The sequence below is a fragment of the Cryptomeria japonica genome, chromosome 6 (genome assembly GCF_030272615.1).
Source record: "Cryptomeria japonica chromosome 6, Sugi_1.0, whole genome shotgun sequence".
In the NCBI taxonomy this organism is placed as follows: Eukaryota; Viridiplantae; Streptophyta; class Pinopsida; order Cupressales; family Cupressaceae; genus Cryptomeria; species Cryptomeria japonica.
This window is the reverse complement of record NC_081410.1, coordinates 495042511-495067318: the sequence shown is the minus strand read 5'-3', so window position 1 is coordinate 495067318 and position 24808 is coordinate 495042511. Positions and strand designations below refer to the sequence as shown.

The following is a 24808-nucleotide window of genomic DNA, read 5'->3' as shown; positions in this document are numbered from 1 at the left end:
TCAATAGACTCTCAATAGAAAGTAAAATAGATTGTGCAAAATAATATAAAAGATGATACAACAACACGTTTTATTTGTCATGAGCTATTAATAAGATAAGACAAATTTGACCTTCATAATAGTCTAAAAAAGAAAGGAAAATTATACCTTCCTTAGATTTGATAATTATTTTCACACACATTTATTTTAAGTTAAATGTAAGTAATAAATTTTATGATGTACATTAGATTGTTAGAAATGAACACATTCATATAGAGAGAGAAACTCTTTAAACTTAAGCAAAAGAGGAATATAAAGAAGTTAGAAATTAACACAATCACATAAAGAAAAAGGAATTATATACTTAAGACATTACTAAACCATATATTAAGTTTATAAAAAGATTATAACTACGTATTTTTATCACATTTAGTCATTTCAATAGTAAAATAAAATTTAAATTTTAAGAAAACTATATTATTTGAAAAGGGAGATTTTTTTTTTTTTTTTTTTAATATTCACACACAGAGTTAACAGAGTCGGGGACTCGAACTCAAGACCATGGGGAGCATACCCACGCCTTAAGTTGCGATCCACGACCGAGAGAGCTAGCGCTGAAGCCCCTAAAAGGGAGATTAGAGAAAAATGCTAATATTTAATGCAATTATTCTTATATATATTTCTTAAAATAATAGATAATATTTGAAAAAGATGATCATAAAAAAAAATTTGATAAAAAATTTCAAAAAGATTATATCCTTTGAAATGGGAGTAGAGATAAACTTGTTATAATTCAAAATATTCTTATATATTATTTTTTCTTAAAATAAGATCGGTTTTAGCATTATTCATTTATGGATTGCATTGTGTGATATTTTTCATCATTTGCTCTCTAATTATTGCTTTCCTCTCCATGATGGATCATATGATATGATTCTAAATGTTGATGATGAAAAATATAACATGGTGCAATCTAAAAATGAATAATGCTAACATTATGAATTATGGAAATTACATGACTTTAAAAGATAGATTTTAATAATTGAAAGACATCTCCATCACAAAAAAATATATCTCATAAATATGAAGATCTAATAAATAAAGAATGAAGGGGCATAATTGTCCTTTCACCAACTTTGATTAAATAAATAAACCTCCATCCTTAATTAAAAAGCTATCAACTTAATTTATTTTCTTATAAAATTGCATAAAAGTACACATTCCACACAAAACCCTCCAAACAAAAAATATCTACAAATGAAAAAAGAATTGCTACAATAAATTTCCGACTGCTAGAATTTAAATATAATGAAAATAAATAACCACTTGAGCTCATGTAGCCAAAATAAGACCGCAAAATGAGCATTTTAAAATAGAATTTCCCTATATAAGCTAAAACAGCTTCTGTACATATATATGGTCCACGCAAGAACTTAAACAAATCTGGTTGGATTCCTGTGCCAAAGAAAATTGTCAGTTAGCGGAGAGAAAGCAGGACCGTAAAAGACATACGCGGTGTAACGGACATCCACTGACACGTTGGATTCGAACCTGCGCTGAATAAATTAAAAACATTATTAAAAAAGTAAATTCATTCATTCGCAGTTCCTCCAGAAGTTGGGTTCGGAACTCAGGGAGACCAAAAAAAACAAGCAAAGAAGCCCTTTCCAAGCCATGGCTGTAGCAAATGCTATGTTTACGGGAGTGCATGCTTCAGTCGGCTACTGCAGGCCCACGCCCTTGTTCGAATGCAGGGCGGATCCGTCGTCTGGCTCTGCGAAATTCGAACAGTCAGACTTCAAAAGGAAGTCCAAAGCTGCAAAGGATTTTGCGAGTGGCGTGACGTGCTCGGGAGCTTCGGGGCTTGTGATATTGAGGTTTCCGCCTAACTTTGTGAGGCAGCTGAGCATAAAGGCCAGGCGAAACTGCAGCAATATTGGCGTGGCGCAGATCGTTGCGGCTTCTGTCACGAATGTTCCCCTTACCGGGGACACCACGGGTGTCGCTTGTAATAATAATAGTGTACAGATCGATAGCGCTTTGCTGCAGCCAGCTTTGGCTAAAGCGTCTGGAACCCTTGCCGTTCATTCTGGTAAAATATTATATTCTCGCATTTTAGATTCCTTTTTTCCTTTTTGTTTTTGGTTTCTAGGTTGACTTGAGGTTGCGCGATTTTTAAATTTGGTAGACTCTCGGTATAGAATGTTTTTATTTGAGGCATTTGAAAGGGAAAACATTATTTGTTATTGTTGGACGTATAATTCGCCATAGGAATCCTGAAGGAAGAGCTTTTCCGATTTGGAGGTTCTAGGTTCGAATCTTAATTGGTCTGTAGAAAATAATACGGTATTAGATTCATATTAGAAACAAGACACAAAGGTGGTGTTGGAAAAGTAATCCACACTCCCAATCAATCATAAAGAGATCCCACAAACGGGAGGTCTTAGGTTTGAGCTGTAGCCTGTCTCTGGAAAATAATCACTCTCTTTATCATGAGTATATGCAGCAAATGGGAGGTCTTAGGTTTGAGCTGTAGCCTGTCTATGGAAAATATTCACTCTCTTTTATCATAAGAATATGCAGCAAATGAGAGGTCTTAAATATGAATTGTAATTGCTCCATGAGAATTAACATCCTTATAAAAAGGAAATTCAGCGAAGGCCGTATGATATCTGATTATTCTAAATTTAGTCAAAGAAGGTCCAGAGGTTAGAAATAGGTTCTAATGCCTTATTCGTGATTATTGTATCTTTTTAGTTCTTTGTAAGTCTTCCCATTCTTAAGAACATGTAGCACAAGGCGGCCACAGTTTTGTGGTGCCATGTGCTACTTTAGTTTCATGGACAAAAAATAAGACGATTCTTCTTCTTAATGATTTCTATCAACTTTGTAGAACTTTAACTACACTTAGATTAGTTTTTAAATTTTGGTAGACTCTGGTAGTATAGTATATGTAATATTATATAGTTTAATAGCATTTTCATGGCAGACGCAAGGATTCCACAGTCCATTAAATTGAGTGAAAATGGTTCTGGAGATATCTGTGCATGCAAACAAAGCATTATCTCTCTCTCTCTCTATATATATATATACACACACACTCTTTTTCTTTAACATGTAAGAGAAATCACATTTCTTCTCGATCCTTCCGATTTCAGAAGTAGATTCACTGATTCAGCAATGCTTGGATGAGTTTAAGTCTGGTTGATTCTTCAAAAGAATTATTGTCTTTTTTATGGAATCTTCATTTCTTCTTCTTCCATACGTTGAAGAGAAGAGGTTCATTATTCTCGGTTTTCCAATATTAAAAGTAGTTTGAGCCGATAAGTTTAAAAGTTGTCGGACTTTTGTAAAATATTATTTGCCTTTCATTTTAGCTTGCTTTTCTGTTTCTTAATTTTATATTATGCGTATGAGAAGTTATTTTATTTTATAAGTATTTGTATGTTTCCTGAATTGTTGAGCTATGGTTGCAGAGTGAGACTCATTCTTTCCTTATCAAAACCTTTTTACTCGGTAAATGTTCGATTGAGCCGTGTGGTTGGATGATTTTTAAATTTTGTTGACTCTGGTAAACAATTTTTTGTTGATTATTTTTAGCTCCCTTTTCTGTTTTATGTGTATATAAGGGGTTATTTGTTCTCGATTTTGCCAAATGTATATTCTGCCAATGTCGGACAAGTTTTAAATTGGGTAGACTCCTATAAAATATTTAATGTCTTTCATGCTAGCCTATAAAAGATTACCATTTTGCATGTTTTTCTTCTATCTTGATGTTCAATTGAATCACTGTTTGATGGAATCTGAAATTGGCATATTTAGGTTAAAAATTTAATGTCTTTTAGATTTTTTTTTTTTACTCATTTGCATGGTTTTTCTTTCATTTATTCTATGTATCGTAAATGTCATTTTCACTAGATTATCCCATATTTGCAACACAGCATATTGAGCTACAGTTAGCTGGATTTCAAAATTGGTAGGTACTTTTTGAACTATTAAAAAATTACATTTATCTGTCATATGGTTGAGTTAAAAATTAGTATCATATCAGAGTTGTATTAGCCCCAAGACAGAAGTTTGGCTTAAGAGCTTCTGGTGGGTGGGAGGGTTTTTGTTTGAAACAATCTACACTCTGGACTGCAAAGAGGGCTTGCAGTCCAGAGTGTAGATCACCCTGGCAGCAAATAAGAGAGCCTAGATTCATGTCCTAACTAGTATATGGAAATTAACGGTCATGCCCAGGTAGCGTGTGTGAGATAATGGTATTCTATTGCATTTTTGAATTTTTAAAGAGCTGGAAGAATTTTTTGCAGTGCATTATGTATGTTGATTACTACAAGTGGTGGTTCGAAAAAATCTCTAAATCAAGTGTTGTTTGAGCTACAGTTGGACGATCTCTAAACTTGGCAGGATCTAGTAAATTTTGTTGATATATGTAGCTGGGTCGGAGCCCTTTTAGGGCCGACCTAGCACACCTAGCACGTTTGGATGACTAATGGGCCCGTGGCCTTAGTCATGTCCTATTATCCTTATCTTGATGTAACGTGTTGGGGTCTTGTAACGTGTGGACCTAATTTGGCGCCACCTCAATGCATTTGTTTGTAATTCCTCATGCTAGCCGACTTGGAAAATCAAAAGGCTAAGGCGCCTATATATATACAAGTCAGCATTCATTGTTAATATATACATTATCACTCAGCAAACCTATCCTATCAACGAACTACTTTGGTGACCAGCGAATTATAATCAGAGGTTAGCGAACTGCATTTAGAGGGCAGCAAACCTTGTCAAGACACAGCGAACTCTCTTGAAGGACTGCGAACTGGTCTGTAGAAGGCAGCGAACATCATCTAAGGGTCAGCAGATCAACCTTGTAGACAGCAACCTCAATCTGCCTTCCTCCTTGTCACAGCAACAGTTGTATTGCAGATAAGTTCATAATTGCTATCTGCCCTAGGGTTCTGTGCATATTTACTGACAGCTTCATGTGTTGAAGCTCATTGTAAACTCTGTTGATTATAGCCTAATCTAGATAATTTGGTTGCTGGGTTTTTCCTCCAAGAGGGAGGTTTTCCCAGGGTACATGTGTGTTATGTGCATGATTTACTTAGCATTCTGATTTTCATTCTACATTGCTAATCTGATTACTTAAAATCAACAAATTTATAGTGTCTTTAAGATTTTTCTTTGCATGTTTTTTGAGTACAAAACATTACATTTGTTATCTCTGTTTTCCGCATTCTTAAAATATATTGATCTTTAGTTAGCTAAGCTGTCACATTGGCTGAACTCCAAAAGAAAAGTGCAGAATTGTAAGTTTGATCTTTAGGATTAGATTCATGAGCAGGGAAGGGATATCTAGAATCAGAACATGGTTATATGGTAAGCAATTCTAACTGTAATAATATAAGAAGTTTCTAAGAACTTAAGCCTTATGAAGTATATATCCCTAAAATTGTACTTTCTATTTCATTAAAATTTTACGTAACATACACAACTGGTTTATTAAAATCTTACAATGTATGATTCTTAAGATCTTAACACTTATGGTTCGTGATCATCTCAATGTGTGTTTTACCAAAATCTTACATTATTTGGCTTTTTTTTGATGATCTCAATGTGTGTTTTACCAATATCTTACGTTATTTTGCTTTCATTGAATTAGCTTCCTTTTTCTTAGGGAAACTTGGGGATGTGTCCCCAATGTTTTTTTGGGCATTCTCATTTTCAGAACGTTCTGGGGATGCCTAGGGGTTGCCCTTGAGCTGTCTGCATAGTTGAAAACATGGAGGGGATGTCTTGGAAAATGGGACGTCCCAGAAAATTAAAGGGGATGGCTTTCCATCCTTGGGATGGGTAGGGATGTGTCATGCCCTGCCAAACTAAGTGATTGCAACTTTTGATAAAATCAGATTGCAGCCCCTGAACTATAATCTAGGCAGTGGGATTAAAAGATCACAACATTGTATTGTGGCCTTTAACCTTGGTGGAGGAAACAAATATGTTAAGAAACAGATCACAGCACTAAAAAATCAAATGATGGAGTAAATGATAAAAGCAATTCTATGCGAGGGGCTGACCAAGGCAAAAGAAATTTAAAAAAGGCATCAATTCAATAAGGATTTTTGTTTAAGATGTCCTCGGGGGCAACGATTCCCAAATAACATACAAATAAAATTAATTCAAAAGTCAAGGAAGCAATTAGTTATGCAAAGGTTTAACTCTTGCAAAGGACAGCAATGTTGAAGGGGTGTGTTTCCCTCAAATGTAGTGATACAAGAGGAAATTTCATTTGAAGATCATCAATTGACCATCAGTTCAGATTATCATTTCAGAGCAGCAATTTAGAAACACAATCAGCAATACATATAATGCAAAGACAAAACTTCAAGTAGCAATCCTTTATAAAATAGTCAAGTATTATCCAAGTTTGACATTGTAAATCCATCGAGAAATATTAATCAGCAATATACCAAGTTATCAAAAATATAATAATTATAGTCTTATAATTTAATATAATCATTATATTATTGTCATACTTGCAGGGGCATAAAAGAATCTGGGTACTACATCATTAGCCTTCTCGCATTCTTGCATGCTCAACAACTCTGAAACTGTATTTCAATCATCACCTATGGTCTTCGTCTCCCTTTACTATAATGTACTCACCTCACAACATTCATCTTAGTAATAGATGACAAATTGGAGGTACATGTCTAGTCTTGCTTCACCCTCCCTAAATCATTTCAGCTGTAGCTTCTATGGTTAGTTTTTCACAAGCCCTAACATCATATCCAGTCATGCATTAGAAATAGTTATATACCCTAGTGTATTTCTGATTAAAACTAGTTTTGCCTAAATGACATAAAAAAAGTTTGTGTCCTTCTGAATTTTGGACTTGGTGTTATCTAAAATGGTCACATATTGCAATAGGGGTTTTGTGTGTCTGAGTCTACTTTTTTCATAACTATTTATAGTGTCAGGGGGCATGTCAAAGGGTTTGCCATTCCACTTCTTACAACATTTGCATTCTCAGAAGAATTCTAGACACCTACTTAATCGACTATTTGCTTCTTTTCCTGCGTGTTCATCTCTTGAAAAATCCATGCAATTCATTTTGATCTGTGAAGAAAAACAGAAAATCATTCTGAAGAAAAAATAGCAATAAGAATGCTTTAAGATCTGTGACAAAATCAAGAAAAGGTTTTAAAAAACAAATGCTGAATTCTTCCTCTTCTTTCCCTCCTCTTCATGGCTGCAAATAGATTTTGGTTATATAATAAGTGTGGGCTGCAAATGGAAATGTTACTTGAAGAGATGCTTTAGGGTTTCTAAATTCCCCATGCCCCTTTTTCCTTTTCCTTTTTCTTTAGCTTTTAATTTTTATAGTTTTAATGAACACTGTCATTGGGACATTGCTTCTTTTCACATATTTGGTATTGTGTCTTCAGTTTTAAGCAAAACAAGGGATGGCCAAGGGATGTTTCTTGGCTGTCTGTGTTTCAGAAATGGAAGAGGGACATGGATGTGTGGGAAAAAAGCCCAAGAAGTGTCCTCTTATAACCTTATAAAATAAAATGTTGCCTTAGATATGAATGCAGATAGGATAGACAGTCCTCAATTATGGTGCAGCATTTTTTTTTGAAGAAAGATTGTTCCCTTCTTCCAAATCTGGGTTCAAGTTAAACTTGGGATGCGCTTCATGGGGCAATCCAAGTCAATCATTAGTTTAGTGGAGAGGAAGGGTGCTATGAAGAAATCACATTGGAAACACTTTTGATTTAGTCAAGGTCTTGGCTTGATTACTAATAATTTTGCAGAGGCTGGTGCCATTCACAGAGGATTTCAGTGGCAAAGAAGAACGACATTGAATCAATTTTAAATTCAAAATGCTAGACGGAAATTTGGAAACTGAAAAAGACCTGCAACTTCCTGTTTTGATGGTTTTATTTTTTTAGTCACTTACTACCCTAGCAAGAGAAAAGGCGTTGCTGACCTTCTGGCCTGAACAGCCTTTCTCTGGTCAGGACAAAGAGCTGCATTTGAAATTGAACAGTGTTGAGGTGTGATTCGTGCGAAGGCTCAGAGTCAGCCTTGATGAGATCACATTGTCACAAATGATGAGCAACACTTGGTTTAAGGGCAGTTAAAATGTGCCCCTTGATCTACCTGGAAGACATTTGGTGAGGTTTATTTCTTTTGGTTTTGAAAGGATTTGCAATTTTTTTCTTCCAGGATTGGATATCTAATAGTAATATTTGAGAGTGGAACAAGTTTCTAGAGCTCCATCAAGAATTGCTGTTTGGTCTGAGGCAGACTTACCCTTAATTTTTCTTGCTCTCTTTTTTCCTTTTTCTGTGTTAATTTCATAACGTTCACACCATATGTATAGTCACCTTTCCATCCATGCTGGAGTATGTAGTTTTTCAATAAAGACAATGCTGAAGATAAACACATTTGGTAGCTCTATCCTGTCCCCTTGTTGCCTCTTTCCCACTTCATTCCCTGCCTGTTCAATGTGGGAGGAAACAGAGATTTGACATCTAAGAAAAGTTGATTCTGCTTAGCCGACCTGTTTCGGAGGAACTACTAATATGTGAAGAAACTCTTAAAATAGTGCAGTCAAGGTGCCTCTTGTTTAAACTTTGCTTCCACTGGATTACCTTCTGACTTGTCCAAGGTGTACAATCTACAATAATTTGGTTGCTGTCAGTGACTCTTCAAGTCTTGGTTATTAAAACATTTTTTGACTCAATAAAGGTCTTTTTTCCTACACCTGTAACTCAGCCTAACAGGAACATTTCATGACTTTAACAGACTTTTAGCTCCTGTACTCTTACTGAAATAACCTAATAAACTAAGTTGCCAGATTCTTCTGGAAAATCGCTGGGTCCTGGTTCGATTCTCTCCAAATTCTGTTCCTCTGGAAATTCTCTCCAAATTCGTCCAGGGTCCTGAATTTGCTCTGTGGCTTCGCTGAAAAGGACCTGGGCCGAATTTTGGGGAATTTCTAGTGAATTTGAAATTCAGTGGCAGAACCCAGGCCGAATTTTGGCAATTAAACATGTTTTTTCAAATTTTTTGAAGTTTTTTTATTGCCTTTCTGGTCAACATGACCCTCCAACCCTAAAATAGACCACTAAAAAGGCCGAAAAGGTAAAACACATCTCATTTGGGGATGAGACACTTGACAGTGGTGTATTATGAACTTATTTGCTGCTGCATATATGTATATATTTTTTAATTTTTATTTTCATATGTTTTTGTATGGACGAACCCAAAGCGAACCTGAACCCACCCCAAAATAAATTTGAACGAATTTGTGAACCCGATTCTGGAACTAGAGTCCGAATCCGAACCGGGACCAGCAACTTAGCTAATAAATAAGGTATCTATTTTGAATCTTAACTTATCCTCATGGAAATATTTCTAGACTTTTTAAAGTTCGATCCATGCTCCGGTTTCCTTATTGAAATAAATAATTGTAAAAAGAATCGTGTCTTAGCTAATTACCAGTCTTCACGGGGGTGCATCTCCACCCCAGGCCCACGTCCCCCCGTCCGCAAAACTTAAGCCCTTTGTCCCCCCATTCCTGAAGCCCGTCCCCCTGTCCCCAACGCCTGTGGAACATTGGTAATTACTTAACCAATGCATTAAATAATTCCTGAGCTAAAAAAAGATTGTAACATGTAAATGTAATTGTTTATGTGCAATGGCAATCCAATGGCAATGTACAACTTTGTCCCATTAAAATTCAACAGTATATGATGATGAAGAAACCTTCTACAATCAATGCTTTGGGTCTAATTTAACAGCTTGAATCACTCAATGCCATTAAAATGAAATGAAGTTTAAATGTGTTTTGTAAGATCATCTAGGATAGATTTCCATAATTCAACAGTGGATCTGTAATATGTAAGGCATGATATTCTAATTTTATCCAATACATCGTGGTGCCATGCAAAGGCATTATTTAATGTTTTAGTTTGTTTTACTTCTATGTAAACGTACTCATTTGAATATTCATTCGTACTAATTGACATGATAGCATTATGCTTTAGTTTGTTTTACTTCTATGCAAACTTACTCATTTGAATATTCATTCATACTAATTGACATGATAGCATTATGTTGTATGGCAAGGGTTCATGGACCCATTCTTCTGTTTAGCTTAAGTTGAATTTTCTATGCTGTGAACTGTGAAGTTCCATAGAAATGTGTTTTCACAGTTTTGATGGTTATAACTTGGAACATACATGAGGCATGTGTCTGAATGTTCCTTTTTATTTGCTCTCCATCATAAAGAAAAATATTAGATGATGCTCTTTTGCATTTGACATCAATGATTTGAGCTATATAAAACTATTTTTGACAGTTCTTTCTGTGTTTATGTAGGGGAAAAGTCGGGGCGTGCTATAGTCACTGATGCAATTGCCACTCCTATTGTTCAGACATCAACTTACACTTTCAAAGACACAGCTGAATTAATTGCATTCCAGGTATTGTCTCTTACTATTTTAATTATGCTTGTACCATTATTTTTCTATCTTAAAAAAATACTTGGGGGTGGGTACACGAAAAATACCTAATCATACTCAATGTTCTACATGGAAGAAGCTTATGATTTATCAATTAGGTTCGCTGCAAATCTACATTTAATTTTTTTCCCTTGTTTTGAAGATTATACAGTGTTAGCAGCTTAAAGAATTTGTTGCCAACTAGCTTGACTTTAGGGAGATAGTTAATTGGTGAAGTGTAATGGAATCTATATTGTCTTGCTTGATTATCAAAACAAAATGCAATTATTAGGAGGGTAGACACATGAGTTATGAATATGGACGCTATGGAAATCCTACCACTCAGGTTGCAGAGGAAAAAATCAGGTAGGCTATTTCTTCCTGGTGATAATATTGGTATTGCTTTCCAATTGGATTTATCTAAATGATTGATAAATTGATGGAATGATTCACTAAGGAAAGAAGTACAATTTTATAAGGACAGCATGATTTTTTTCTCTTGAGCAAGCTGATATTTATGCATTGCTACAGTGCACTTGAGGGAGCAGAGACAACCTTATTATTGGCCTCAGGTATGTGTGCTACCACAACCATGATGCTAGCATTGGTACCAGCTGGGGGACACATTATAACTACCACTGATTGTTATCGACGGACCAGGCAATTCATCCAGACGGTACTTCCAAAAATGAGAATCACAGTATGTTATTGTCAATGCTCTACCTGCCTATTGCATTGCTTCCTATTCACAACTTTCAATTCTTTTCTTTTCATACCCGATTAAGTAATAAATAAAGCTTTTAATAAATAGTTTTGGTAAAGACCAAATGTTATCACAATTATTTGTGTTCTTAAAGATATATCTATGATGCTCTGTGTATTTATTACAAGTTTTGCAAAACATTGCCATTAAATCTTGTCAAAAGTAATAACATAATTTTTATATACGAGTCATTCATTTTAGGAATGATTTTACTGTAAAATGTACCATATATTGTAGCCTGTTTCCTGTAATCTGTCGATACTTGATAATTTAACTGCCAATGCCTTCCAGTATTTTGCTCATAGAAGCAAAATCTTTTGTAACTACTTTGAAGCCTTTAATATTCATTTGATAAGGGTTGTCAAATCTGAAATAAGTTAATGTGGAATGTGAGATGGATAATATTCATGCAATAGCAGATGTATGTTTTGTTGATGATAGCAACAATATTGCTTTTATTATGGGATATAGATTCTGGCCTTTTTCTTATCTCCAGTAGCATAGATTTTTGAAAGTTTCCGAAAATTCATTATGACCACAGTGCATCGAAATTAGTAATGTTCTTGGTGTTAGATGTATGTCCCTTCATATTTTTGTACCTAAAATGAATGAATTGCCTTTAAGATCAAGATTCTTGTACTATTTTTCTTTATGGAAAGCAGTCACTTGAAATTGGAAGTAATTTATATATGATGAAAGTGAGTTTAGCATTTTGTAGTATACTCTGGAAAATTGAGTGAGACGTGGATAAACAGACAATTTTTGGCACTTGGCAATACATAGGTCTTCCCACCATTGTTTATTTAGGGCATGCATTCAGGAATCTGAGTCAATGATACCAAATCCTTCAAAAACATTCACTTGCATGTGTGACTGATCTAAACTCTTATGATCTTATCCACCGTGCACAAGGATCCAATTAGGCTCCATTTCATGAGCAGATTGTACATAGGATAGGGATCAGGAAAGTTTTTAATGTCTTATGGCATGGGTCAAGTCCAATATAAAAATTTCTATGTTCCTTGGGACACGTCCTTCGCATTTTTTGGCATGTACCCATTCTGGGAATGCAGGGACACATTGGAAATATCTCCTTGCCATCCCTGATCAAATTTGTTTTGGCCCTAATGCTCCCTTGCTGTTACACTCAGTTCAAAAAAAATCCCAAAATGAATTAAAAATTTTTCTCTAGTTTTTTTGGTGGTCCTTGGCTCCACTCTCAGCCATAAATGAGATACTTAGGTTTGCAAAACAACAGATTTTTAAGGTCATTTATTTTATATGACAGTTGCATGTGTTTAGGGTTGATTTTGCAAGATTTGAAAGCAGTGTTTAGTCATTTCAGTTGGTAAAATAGTAGGCTTTTCAAGGTAAAATTAGGCAAAACAATACCCCTAGGATTTCAAGCTCCATTTGTACCTCTCAAGGTGGTGTTTCAGTCTCAAGATAGTGGTTTTCTATCATTGAAAACAAGAGTTTTTAATTGTTTTTGTAGTCACAAAAAAATGCAGCATTGCAACATATAACAGCAGAGATTCAGTCATAGGACAGTAGATCTTCAAATTCTCATATGCAGATTTTGAGCTCTGTTTTAATCCTCTTAACACATGAAAATCAATTGATTTTTGTTAGCATAAAGCAGCAGTTTTCAGCGGCAGAGCATTTAGGATTTCAGTTGAAAACAGCAGTTTTCAATCATTGAAGGGGGCTGGTTTGGTTCTAAAAGAACAAGTTTTCTATCATAGTTTAGGGGGGCAACAAATTTTCAAAGTGCAAAATCAGTGAAGAGAGGAATCTTTCTTATCAAAATGCAGCACCATTTCCAAATGGTGGAATGTCCTTCCAAATTAGTGTCCAAATTTTCTTAAATCAAGGACAATTTTTTGGGATGCATCAGTGTTAAAGAAATAAAGTTGGAAGAACACAATTGGAATGGGTATATTGAGGCAATCTCCTTTCCAATCTCAATACAAAGTCAGGAACTTCTTGTTGCTTGTGTCAATCACTACAATCCTGAGACAAAGGAGATAGGCTCATTGAATGCACAAGTTCTTTGCAAGCTCAGGGGTAGTAGCATATTTTCCATGTTTTGGTCATTTTTCAGTAGAATGCACAAGATTGAGCTGAGTAAAATGACCTATGTTCGTATAATTTTATAAGCACACTTGTTAATTATTTACATTTCTTTACGTTTTAATTATATACAGCTTTATGAAGATTCTAATTTGACTTGCATTCTAAAATATAGAGAATTTACCTAGACTTATCTTATTAAGCCTATAAGTAGCTTTGTTCATCTGTTTCACATGGTAGATCTTTTGAAAACTTTTTGGATAATAGTTTGACATTCATTCCTGTTGAAATGCAGGCCACAGTAATTGACCCTGCAGATATTGATTCTCTCAAGCTAGCATTGGAGAAAAACAATGTAGGTTCTTGAGGTTTTCTCTATTATTCTTTCTCTACAATAGAGACATTGGTGCATTTATGTTTGCCCTTTCATTAGTTTCGTCAAGGCTGGTGGTATGTTTAGTTAACTGTGAATTGTACTTTGCAGGTTTCTTTATTTTTCTCTGAGAGTCCTACAAACCCTTATCTTCGATGTATTGATATTGAGCTAGTCTCCAAGCTCTGCCATAGAAAGGGTGCATTGGTTTGTATAGATTGTACTTTTGCAACTCCTGTTAACCAGAAGGCCTTGGCACTTGGTGCAGACATTGTACTGCACTCAGTGACAAAGTATATTGCTGGTCACAATGATGTAAGTTTGTGGGGTTTTTAAAGAAATGAACTATATCTATTATGCATGATCTTTTTTGATGCAAGTGTTTTCCCTTGTATCTGAATCTCAGTTTTCTACCAGGTTCTGGCAGGCAGTTTGAGTGGTTCAAAGAATGTTATTGGCGTAATACGTGCCTTGCATAATGTTATGGGAGGTGTTCTAAGTCCAGTATGTTCCAAAATCCATTTCTTGCTTTTAAAAATGAGAAAAAGCTCAGGACATGTAGATTCTATTTTAAATTGCCAGTAAGGTGGTTGGAAATAAACAAAGATGGAAACATTTTAAATTTTTTTGCAGATTAATGAAACAATACTGTTATCTAGTACTTATTAAAGTGGAAATATAAGGTCATGCTTTCCTGCTTTTATTTAGTGATCAGTAATCCTAGGCATAATGCTGACTTATTTAGTCATGAAGCAAGTTATTTGTGTTGTGGTGTTCAATGTTTGAGTTATTTGGTAAAACACTAATCAAGTTTATTTTTCAATGCAAGCAGAATGCTGCTTACTTGATCCTTCGTGGCATTAAGACTTTGCACCTTCGTGTACAGCAACAGAATTCGACAGCTATAAGGATTGCCCGTACTTTAGAGGCACATCCTAAGGTAAATAAATGATCAGAGATCACTATATATACATTTCCGATGGTAATTATGAATGTTTAGAATTGTATAAAATGTATTGTTAAGGCTTGATTGGGATGCTCGAGCTGGCTTTTTTTGACAATTCTATATGATTTAGCAAGTCTGCATAATATTTGACATATTAATTATGAAATTGTTTTCCAATCCTCTTAATTTCCAGCCATTCAGTTTACTGAATGAATTATCACTCTCTCTTGATATTGGAGCTTTTGTTGCAATCCCATTGGGAAAGGCATCTCTTTTGGGGAAAAGGTTTCTTTCTGACAATGTTGGGAAATCATACAGCATGAAGAAGACATTTTTTCGTGTATATCCACACACAAACAATGTCAGAGCTTTAATATGAGAATGAGTTCGAGTGCTAAATGAAGAGGAGTATTGTCTCTGGTACAAAATGACAAGAAAGGCCTTGGTGAAACACATCACTATTGGTGGCAAATCTTTGAAATTCATAAGCTGAGAACTTGTGTCGTAGATGAGTGTTTAAAAGAAGTGCGGTTTTTTTACTTAATCCAAATTGATATGAGTAAAAGTCTAAAAGAGTATGAAATTAGTTATTTGTTATGCAATATCTGACCAATATCTTAGACAATTATTGTCAACTGGTAAATTTTAATTTTATTTAAAAATTAAATGTTTACCAAAACATGATTACCGCTCAGAAGTATCACATGTTTGCCTGGAACAGTTTCAATAATGAACTTAACTTTCTAGAGTTCTTATTGATACATACATTTGGGTAAATACCTTTGGGTGCTTCTGCTTGAGCAATGCTCAAGTCAAGTGAGTTGACCCACATACAAAGAACAAAGAAAGTTCTAAGGTGGATGAAATACCAATTCATAAAATGACTTGGTGCCTCTGCATAGGTTGCTGTATGTAACAAGCTACTGCTTCTGTACTTAATAAGCAACTGAAACAAGATAACAGAAATAAAGATTGACCACGAATATTTTTATACAATTTTTTTTATAAATTAAACTAATTGAAATAGAACCGTTTAACTTTTCTACTAGATAGCAGTAATAACAAATGATACTAGAATGAGTAAAAGAGCATATATAATAAAAGATTTATTCTAACTTATGAACATAATGTAAAAGGGCAAGGAGCTTAGAAAATATTGCAAATGTCAGACCATCTGGTTTCTTCATTATTGTGAACTGTCTTTCAAGAGGGAAAGTGTCATCAGGGCGAGTTATTACCCAACCATAGACCTGGTGATCTCCCTATCAACTTTCAACCGAAAGCGGCCTTGCTCTTCACAAGGGTGTAAGCAAGTTAATTGGTCTAAACTCTAATGCCATTTGAGACTGGTGTTTTGACCCTACAGGGCCTACACAATTCTAGTCGGTCACACCATATGAATCTCCTAAGTAGCATGACTTCTAACTAGGTAGTGTATTTGGAGTCCTATTTTGGACCATGCGAACTGACAGACGCTTGCTCTGCGAAGCATCACCTTGGCCAAAGGTTTTCATTTTGCATACACGATTTAAATGTGTTGTCTTGTTCACCACCCTACTCGGTTAGAACCATCATACGAGTTTAGTCTCACAAACCATCAAGGAAGTCTCTTATGCTAAGTGCATATTGACATATCCTAGAGGCACATTAGCACTAAGTTTAGTTACCTTTCATGTTGCAGACTTGTTTTGACAAGATTTACAGTCTTCTACCTTTAAATTTAAGGTCATATTTATTGACTTGCTTTTCTGTTGTTTATGCATTATTGGCTTCATGCTCACGATCATGAGTGGCATACTACATGCCTCCTCATGATCATGGGAATGAGTCCTCAATTCAATAACTCACTGCTAATATCTCTACTTTCACATTGTATCATGTCGTGCAACATGTGAGAAGAGTTCTAAACATATTACGTCTGTTATAACTCTTTGCCTTTATTCTTTCTTGGGTTTTCAAAATCACTTAATGATTTCTGTTATATTTAATCCATATTTTTCCTTTTTAATGGATTGAATCAGGCATTATAAGTTGATTCTAACCATGTTTCCATTTTTAGGTAAGTCTCAGACTCAGTCTGCTATGAGCCTTGTCCGCTCCTTCAACAAGAGAGGGTTACCAAATATTTACTGTGATAACTTTTATAATTCACACATACTCTTAGTAGTGTTTGGAATATAAAATTAGAATCATTTCAATTAATTTATGTTCATTTACTTTTTGCTATTTCAAAGAAGACTCTACAAGGCACATTTCTGCTGTTATGGCTTAATAAGTTAACAGGATATTATGATTTTCACAACTATATTTAAACAATTCATAGAAAAAGATGGATTCCAAGCTTTAAGAAGCTATTGCCTTTCTTATGACAGCTCTTTTGATTTAAAACAGTTGATTCCAAACTGAAAACCTTTTAATTTTTATAAACAAAGGAAGAACTATTTGCATAACTCGGATTAAGCTTGTTCTTCAGACTGAGAATGAACTCCAAGTTCCAAATCCCTCCTTCAGTTATCACCAGATTACTTACCAAGTATTCTCTGCACTTTTCTATTTATGCAGAGCAGTTCATATGTTTTATATTCCCATCTTTTTCAGAATCCCCAAAATATGGCTTGCTTTTCTCTATTTATCATATGGACTTCAAATTCTATCTTTTATCACTTATTTTAAGTAGTTATATGAATTCCATTTAATTTGGAGAAATTTCCATTTCATTTCCAAGAATTCATTTCGGTGACGAGGATAATTCACTCACATTGGTGAGTTCATTGAGTTTCCTGCTTAATAGCTAGTGGCGGCAGCCTCATATGCTTTATGCGATGAAATAAAGCTCTAATAATGTTCGCTTATTAATGGACAGCTTCCCAAAGTTTAGGCCCCAAGCTTGAAATGCTTTTAATATATAAGAATTGTGGCCGTTCGTTTAAGTCTATAACCACATAAAGAATATGGGCATTATCGAGTTTGCCTCAAAAGATATATGTTTTGAAATAATGAAGTTGCTCGCACAAGTGAGCATGGCCTTTGGCCATTACATTCATTTATTACTACATTGGTAAGCTCTCTAGTATTGATAACGATACTCTATGACCATAATGTATACAATATAAGGCCCATATTACACATAGGTATATATGTATACACTAAAATGTCGTGTGTGTGTGTGTGTGCGTATTCATATAAATATATACTCCATATAGCATACAATTCATAGTCATTATATAGATATAATACATTTTAATTAATTTAAAGTTAAATCCAATATATAGATATGATACATATGTGTGTGTGTGTGTGTGTGCGTATTCATATAAATATATACTCCATATAGCATACAATTCATAGTCATTATATAGATATAATACATTTTAATTAATTTAAAGTTAAATCCAAAATGATCATCAATACTATTATTATTGAGCTTGGTTATTCGATGGCTAAGGTCAACACCAAGAGTATATGACAAGAAGGTGTGCTAACTTCTCCACTAGCAAACTTGAATCAACTTAATTAGATACCTAGGACACAACTCAACACTAGGCTCAATCTACAAAACATGATAGGACCACACTTATAGGTTTGGAGACTCAGATGGCAATCTTGACCAATCAATTGCTTACCTCCCATTCCCAATGATACATTTCTTCCCTTCTCAAAGGATAATGAATTCCTTGCATCCACTAGGTTAAAATAATGTAGTTAGTCCAGAATCTCATCATTAGCTCTAACATGTATAAACACGATTAAATAACTCATTTAAACTTAATGATTTTTCAATCAAAATCATTTTAATATGCATTATGAACCACACTGTTCAACGATATAAAACAACATCATATATCAGTGCATTAAAACACAACAAAATACTAGGGAACAAGAGGGATGGAACAAGAGGGTTAACTTGTCGATCATTGATCTTGAGTTGGCCCCCCTTCAAGAGCTTCTCTCCAAGGTTCATGTTCCTGATGTGCTGATTGAGGATTATTTTGTTTGGGCCTTCTCTACCGATGGTTCTTTTTCAGTCTCCAAGGCTTTGGAAATACAGGTCACGTCCTTTTATCCTCACCCCTTTTGGGCCTTGGTTTGGAACCTTGTTGTTATCCCCAAAGTGAATATCTTTTTCTGGCTCCAGGCTCAAAACAAAATTATCACCATTCTTGTGGATATTGGTAATGTTACCCCTCTAGAGAAAGGCTCTTTTGTTATTGACTCTAGCCATATGATTAAGAATGTGAAGGATGTTACAGATAGCCAGAGTGCCCTATTTTTATAGATGGTAACGAAGATTAATGCTTTGAAGGATAAATTTATCCAAAATTCAAATGTGCAGAACATGGATAAATTTTTTGCCACTATTCAAGAGCTGGCTAAAGGAATAAAGGATTTGAAGGGCGGGCATGATCAACGCATCAAAGTGCTGGAGGAGTCCCTTGCTAAGATTTAGGAGAAACTGAGGGTTGGTGTTGCTGTTAGCCAGACGGCCATGGAGAATAGCTCCGAGGACCTTAAGCAGTTGAATGTCCAAGCTCAGGCTATCCAAAATATCTCCAAAGGAAGGTGCGGATTCCCCTAATGTCAGTGTCTAATCTGTGAGGATGGCTGTCGCCCATGAATTGGCTTCTGGTTCTTCACCCAGTCCTCATACTAGGCTTCATAGCAGGGACAAGGGTTTAACTCCCATTGACAGTATAGTCGATAAGGTGCGTAATATTAATCAGGACTTGATTCAAAAGAACGAAAAATTAATGAAATCTCTGTAAGGTCTTCAGGGCTTTGTTCCCCTGTTTCTGGTGTTCTGTTTTTGCTTATGTCCAATGGTTGGTTAGCGTTTGTTTTCTGTGACTGGATGGTTTTGTTGTAAAGGGTTTCAGGTCCCTTCAAAACCTGTTTTCCCTAATAAAAAACATAGTAATATTTCCGAACCCATATTCTGAGCAAAATATTAGTCCTTACAAGTTTCTCTAAATATGGGGGTGTCCAAGGCATCTATACTAACTAGTCAACAGTCCTGCTATTTTCCAACCATCTATGAACTGACAAGTCTATTAACTAGATTGTTGATAGTTAATTTACAGTGTGAATGAACCTTGGAAACATGATGTATAATATAGTTGACATTGGATAATAGGACATCTACAGACAATTTCTTTCTGATTAGACCTTCAATCTCATATATTATAAATGGAGATTTTATATTGATAATTAATAACAGTTCATGATAGTAAGAGTCAGTAGACATATTATGGTTTACTTCACCTTGTTTCATTTGGTCTTCAGGTTACTCGTGTGCATTACCCTGGCCTTGAAAGTCATCCAGAGCATCACATTGCCAAACGACAAATGAGCGGATTTGGCGGTGTGATCAGTTTTGAGGTAAGTGTCTTTTCAACTTTGCATTTGTATTATCATGTAAGCTGAGATGCTTGTTTGACTGAAGTCAAGAACTGAATATATATCTACTGTTGATCATTGTGTTGCAGATTGCTGGAGACTTGGAGGCTACCTCCCGTTTTATTGATTCACTAAAAATTCCTTACATTGCCCCTTCTTTAGGAGGCTGCGAAAGCCTTGTAGAGCAGCCAACCATTATTTCTTACTGGTATGTTCATTTTTATGCCCCTTTTCAACTTGATTCTACTTGAGTTTGACTTTTATTATTGTAGGTTGGTACTATGTAGGCCAGACATATATAATGTTATTCTAGTCACTTCAGTGTTTACTCATGTTTGTTTGTTGATTTCCTCTGAAATAATGCCTTTTCTTTCATGCTGAGATTTCTTATCTTTGTGAAGAAACTAACTTATGCCTGAAGAGGCATGATTTTGTGATTGGCTGCACTTTAGCTAAATTTAGTAAATTTTTTCAACAGGGACCAGAGCCCTGCAGAGAGAGCCCGTATTGGTATTAAGGACAATTTAGTTCGGTTTAGCTGTGGTGTGGAGGACTTTGAAGACATTGAAAATGATATCTTACAGGCTTTGGAAGTCATATAGTGGTGTAGGGTATTATCTTTGACCTAAGTGGAACTAATCTGGCTCTCTTTTGCGTTTGATGACATCAATAATTTTTGCTTATGGTTAAACAAACATTATTGATGGCAAAGCGTTCATCATTGAAAGGAAATGGTGAACTTTGTCAAGCTTTTATTCGTTACAGGCTCTGGGAGTGGTAATTTTTATTACAACAGGTTATTTCTGAATTTCATCACAAGTGTTTGTAACTTTGTAGCACTAGGCATGAAATAAAAAGAGGGGCATTAATAGAAAAAAATCTCTTTAAATTTTTAGCTAAAACTAAAAGTGAATTCATAACATCCCAAGTCGTCTATATATTTGCTGTGGTGACAATTGTTTTGTACCGTGTTCATATATTGGTTGTGTGAGTTTGTGTTTATCTGATTGTTACATTTAATTTTATAGTGCAGAAGAATACAGGTTCTCAGTTAATTGTTTGAATAAAAACCAGTGTTCCATGGGTACGCGTGGACCCCCTTGCCCCCCCCACCCCCCACAAAAAAAAACCAGAGTCCCCTCTAGGGAACGTTTCTGAGACTTGGGCTCTTGGGGGAAATGTCCCCCATAGCACCATCATCTGCTACCTTTGCCGGGGATGCCACTGGGTCACTTGCTATATGGCACATGTCATTACATTGTACATACTGATTGCAACCTTTAACGTCTTTCTAGTTTGGTGGTTTCCTACAGTCCAAGAATAATGTTTGTTGGTGTATTTGTACAAGTTATAGCCACACAATTTTAAAATGATAAAAAATTGCTGACTTATAGGGTGCCAGAAGCGATTCATAAAAGCTATAAGATTGTGGAGACTGTAAAAGCTATACCAGCTTATGGGTAAAAGGGGTCTCGCACGTTATAACAAAGTATCTTGGTTTGATGCACACTGTTGAGACATGGACCGGCTAGGACTCGAGCCTAGGACCTTCCATACGCCGCTGGAGTGCTCTACCACTAAGCTACTGGATCCTCTTGGAGCAGTCCATCGTCAGTCCAGGTGTGGCTTATTTCCAACACCAACACCCCCCCTTAAGCCACACCTTTCGTGTGCTTGGGGCTCATAGCCTGGATCTGGCTCTGATACCAAGTTGAGACATGGACCGGCTAGGACTTGAACCTAGGACCTTCCATACGCTGCTTGAGTGCTCTACCACTGAGCTACTGGCCCCTAGTCCATCGTCGGTCCAACACAACATTTTTTTGTCCTTTTAAGAGTTTATCCTTTGTGAAGACCAAACCATAGTAGCATTGCACTCAAAAGCCTGCTCGAGTAATCATGACTTCCTGCATTTGTCATGTTGTTTTGTAAGATTTTCGTAAGCTATATTAAAAGTGGTTTTGATTTTTTTTGGATGTATCGATTTTGGCTCATGTTTACGCTTAAGAGATAAAAACCAAAGTCAGACCGGAGATTTCTGTTGTTTACTTAGTTTTTCAAAAAGTGATATATAAATGAAAGTGTGGGGCTCACGTCAACATTAGAGAGAGCAAAATTAGACTGGTAGATATATCAAAGCAAAACTAGATCGCGTTTTTTGGTTTAGGGTAAAGGTATTTTCTTCGAGTTTTATTATGAATAGATTTGTTTTAGAAATACAAATTTTCTGTTAATTTATACATCCATTAGATAAAAATGTAGGACCCTCTAAATGAGCAGATCATGCGATGGAAGGACCTACTTTTTAAAGATTAGCCATTTTTTTTTAATAAACCCTCTTAGTAAGAATAAATGTTATTCTTAAATTATGCATTTTTTATTATTATTTTATAATGCTCATTGTTTATTCTTACCTATGTGCAATATATTTTAGTTGAGATAATGTTTTTTTATATTTTATTTTTTCAAATCGTTTATTGCTTATCAAATTTTAAATTGATTAATTCAATCACATACTTTTGTAACACTTTGTCAATATAATGTAAATGGACTGTTACCAAGGACCAAATACAAGCTCTTCTATATGAGGACAATACCACTTTATGGTTAGATGAAAATGAGAATCACATGTGGAAAAGGACTTCTCAAGATGGAAATGAGTATGTGTCACACTTTGGGGTAGAATTGTTAGGCTTATGTGCCTATATGGCATGGTTATTTGTGATGGCATGAAGGCTTGGCCAAGATCCAAGGGGATATCACATGTAAACCCTACAATTGTCAAAGTGTAGTGGATTGTGTGATATGTTCCCAAAGCTCTATGTCTAGGTTGTTAGAGTCCAATATTGGAGCCTCCCTATGGAGTTGAAATATGATCATATGCCTCTTCTTTTTAAATTTGGCATACACATGATTGGTATACATATGGAGCAAAACTAACAGGTGCACAAGAAAGTCCACTCATGGTAGAATTCTTATGAATCAAGAAAATCAGAAGCTCTTTGCTGTTTTTAATATTAAAGCAACAAAACAAGGGTGCTGGCCCTCAATACAAAGACTAGCCAAAATGGCACTTCCACAACAAACAAAAATGTTGTCACAAGCAAAAGATAGGCAAAAAGTAACCAGTCAAAGTGAGACCTAGTTCCCAAATCAAGGAGGGGCAAAGGTACTCAGGCCTTGAACAGGAGGGAGTTGGGTTAGGGGGGAAGACTTCCCCTTCTGCCTACGACGAACAATTGTCCATGCAATATTATCATCAAGAGAAGGATTAACTGGAAGGGACTCCGTAGGGTTACAATCGATAGTGGCAACAGAGGAGTGTTGTAGGGCAACAAAAGGATGTTGCAAAACAAGAAGCTGCTACAAAGAAACAACATCAGGAGCTAGAGTTGACACAGTAGAGCAGAGCTGTAAAATAAGGGCAGCAACTTCAATTGCCATATCTGTAGCATCATCAGCAACAACGGGCACCTCAACATCCTAAGAGGAATCTACAGAGTCCGCATCTGATGCAAAGATAGTCAAGTGGTCAGAAGTAGCATCCTTCCACCATGTAGCAGCTCCTCTATGATGTGAGATAGAACAATTTGAGGCAAGATGACCCGTAGAGAAGCATTTCCTACAACGAAATAGGAGGCCTCAAGTCTAGCAATTGTGTCCAAAGCCTGTCCCCAACCATGAGAACCACATCTCCAGGAATAGGAGAGGAGATGTCAATGTCAACCAGGATACGAGCAAAAGTGGAGTGGCCCATAGAAGTAGTGGTCTCATCTACCTTTAAAAAACAACCAATAGAATTACCAATAGCCTCATAACAAGATTCTTCCCAGAAATGGAGTGGAAGGTTTTGAAGGCGAACCCAAACTAGACGCACATTCAATGGTTCAGTATGGGGGTTAAAGGAAGTTAACTAAGGCTTAATGGAGTGGGAGTGAGCTCCCCAAGCTCACAATCCAAAACCAAATTCCTGTCATTCGAAGAAGAAAATGAAGCAATAAAAAAGCCTTTAGCACAAGGAAAGAGCTCAATATTATGAGCAATCGAAGGCTTCCAGGAGTCACTTACCTAATTATGGAGGTTCTATAGCAAGGGCCATAATCCAGAGAATCTGCACACCAGGGCACAATGCTAGTAGAACTCAATATTGTCCACAACGTCTTGCCCACATCCCACCACTAGGGAGGACTTAACATAGGGAAAAGGATGAATACCCCTTTGAGGGTTGGGTAGTAGATTTGGCAACTTGAGCAAAGCTGCGTTTCCAAGCAAAAGAAGGTTTTGGTGGGGGCCAAAGTCTACCCAACACCAAGAACCACACTCTTTTGAGAATCAACGACACCAATTGGCAACCCATCGACAACAAAACCACCTAGACCAGTAGGGGGTCGAGAGGGGCCCGAATCAGTAGCAACATGGGAGGAATGGGTGCATGATCCCACCAAAACATAAGTAGTTGCGAGAGGACCACGACTAATGACCAATACAACAGATGCAACTGGCACAGAACTTGCATAGCATTTTGAACGAGAGTGGGCAGGAGAGCCGTTGAGCGCCATCGTTTGGAAGCTCTTTGCTGTTACACTTTAACAACACTTTTAGTTAGCTAAAAACAACATAGAAGGCAAAGAAAATAGTAAAGCAAGAGATTATATTTGTAGTAGTATGATAATACCTTTAATCCACAAAGCTTTAAAGGTGTGTATGAGATCTTGACCTATGAAGGGAGCTTCAAACTTTTTCCCAACTAACCCTTGGTATGA

The 24808-nt window shown here is 35.9% G+C and overlaps 1 protein-coding gene across 1 annotated transcript; it reads left to right on the top strand.

The window, feature by feature from the left end:
* The first annotated feature begins 1477 nt into the window (after nt 1-1477).
* LOC131052877 (cystathionine gamma-synthase 1, chloroplastic) lies at nt 1478-20967 on the top strand. The gene is made up of 11 exons (XM_057987521.2): nt 1478-2071; nt 10375-10478; nt 10789-10862; nt 11028-11196; nt 13628-13687; nt 13817-14020; nt 14123-14209; nt 14538-14645; nt 19932-20027; nt 20135-20253; nt 20524-20967. Exons 1-11 carry the CDS (start codon nt 1654-1656, stop codon nt 20645-20647), a joined length of 1563 nt encoding a protein of 520 aa, XP_057843504.2. The 5' UTR covers nt 1478-1653; the 3' UTR covers nt 20648-20967.
* Nucleotides 20968-24808: the final 3841 nt, after the last annotated feature.

Excerpts from the sequence above, each read along its gene's own strand:
- LOC131052877 (XM_057987521.2), top strand. The coding sequence starts at position 1,654 with ATGGCTGTAGCAAATGCTATGTTTACGGGAGTGCATGCTTCAGTCGGC. Across the intron at positions 14,021-14,122 it reads ATATTGCTGGTCACAATGAT|GTTCTGGCAGGCAGTTTGAG; the intron begins GTAAGTTTGTGG and ends GTTTTCTACCAG. Across the intron at positions 20,028-20,134 it reads GCGGTGTGATCAGTTTTGAG|ATTGCTGGAGACTTGGAGGC; the intron begins GTAAGTGTCTTT and ends ATTGTGTTGCAG.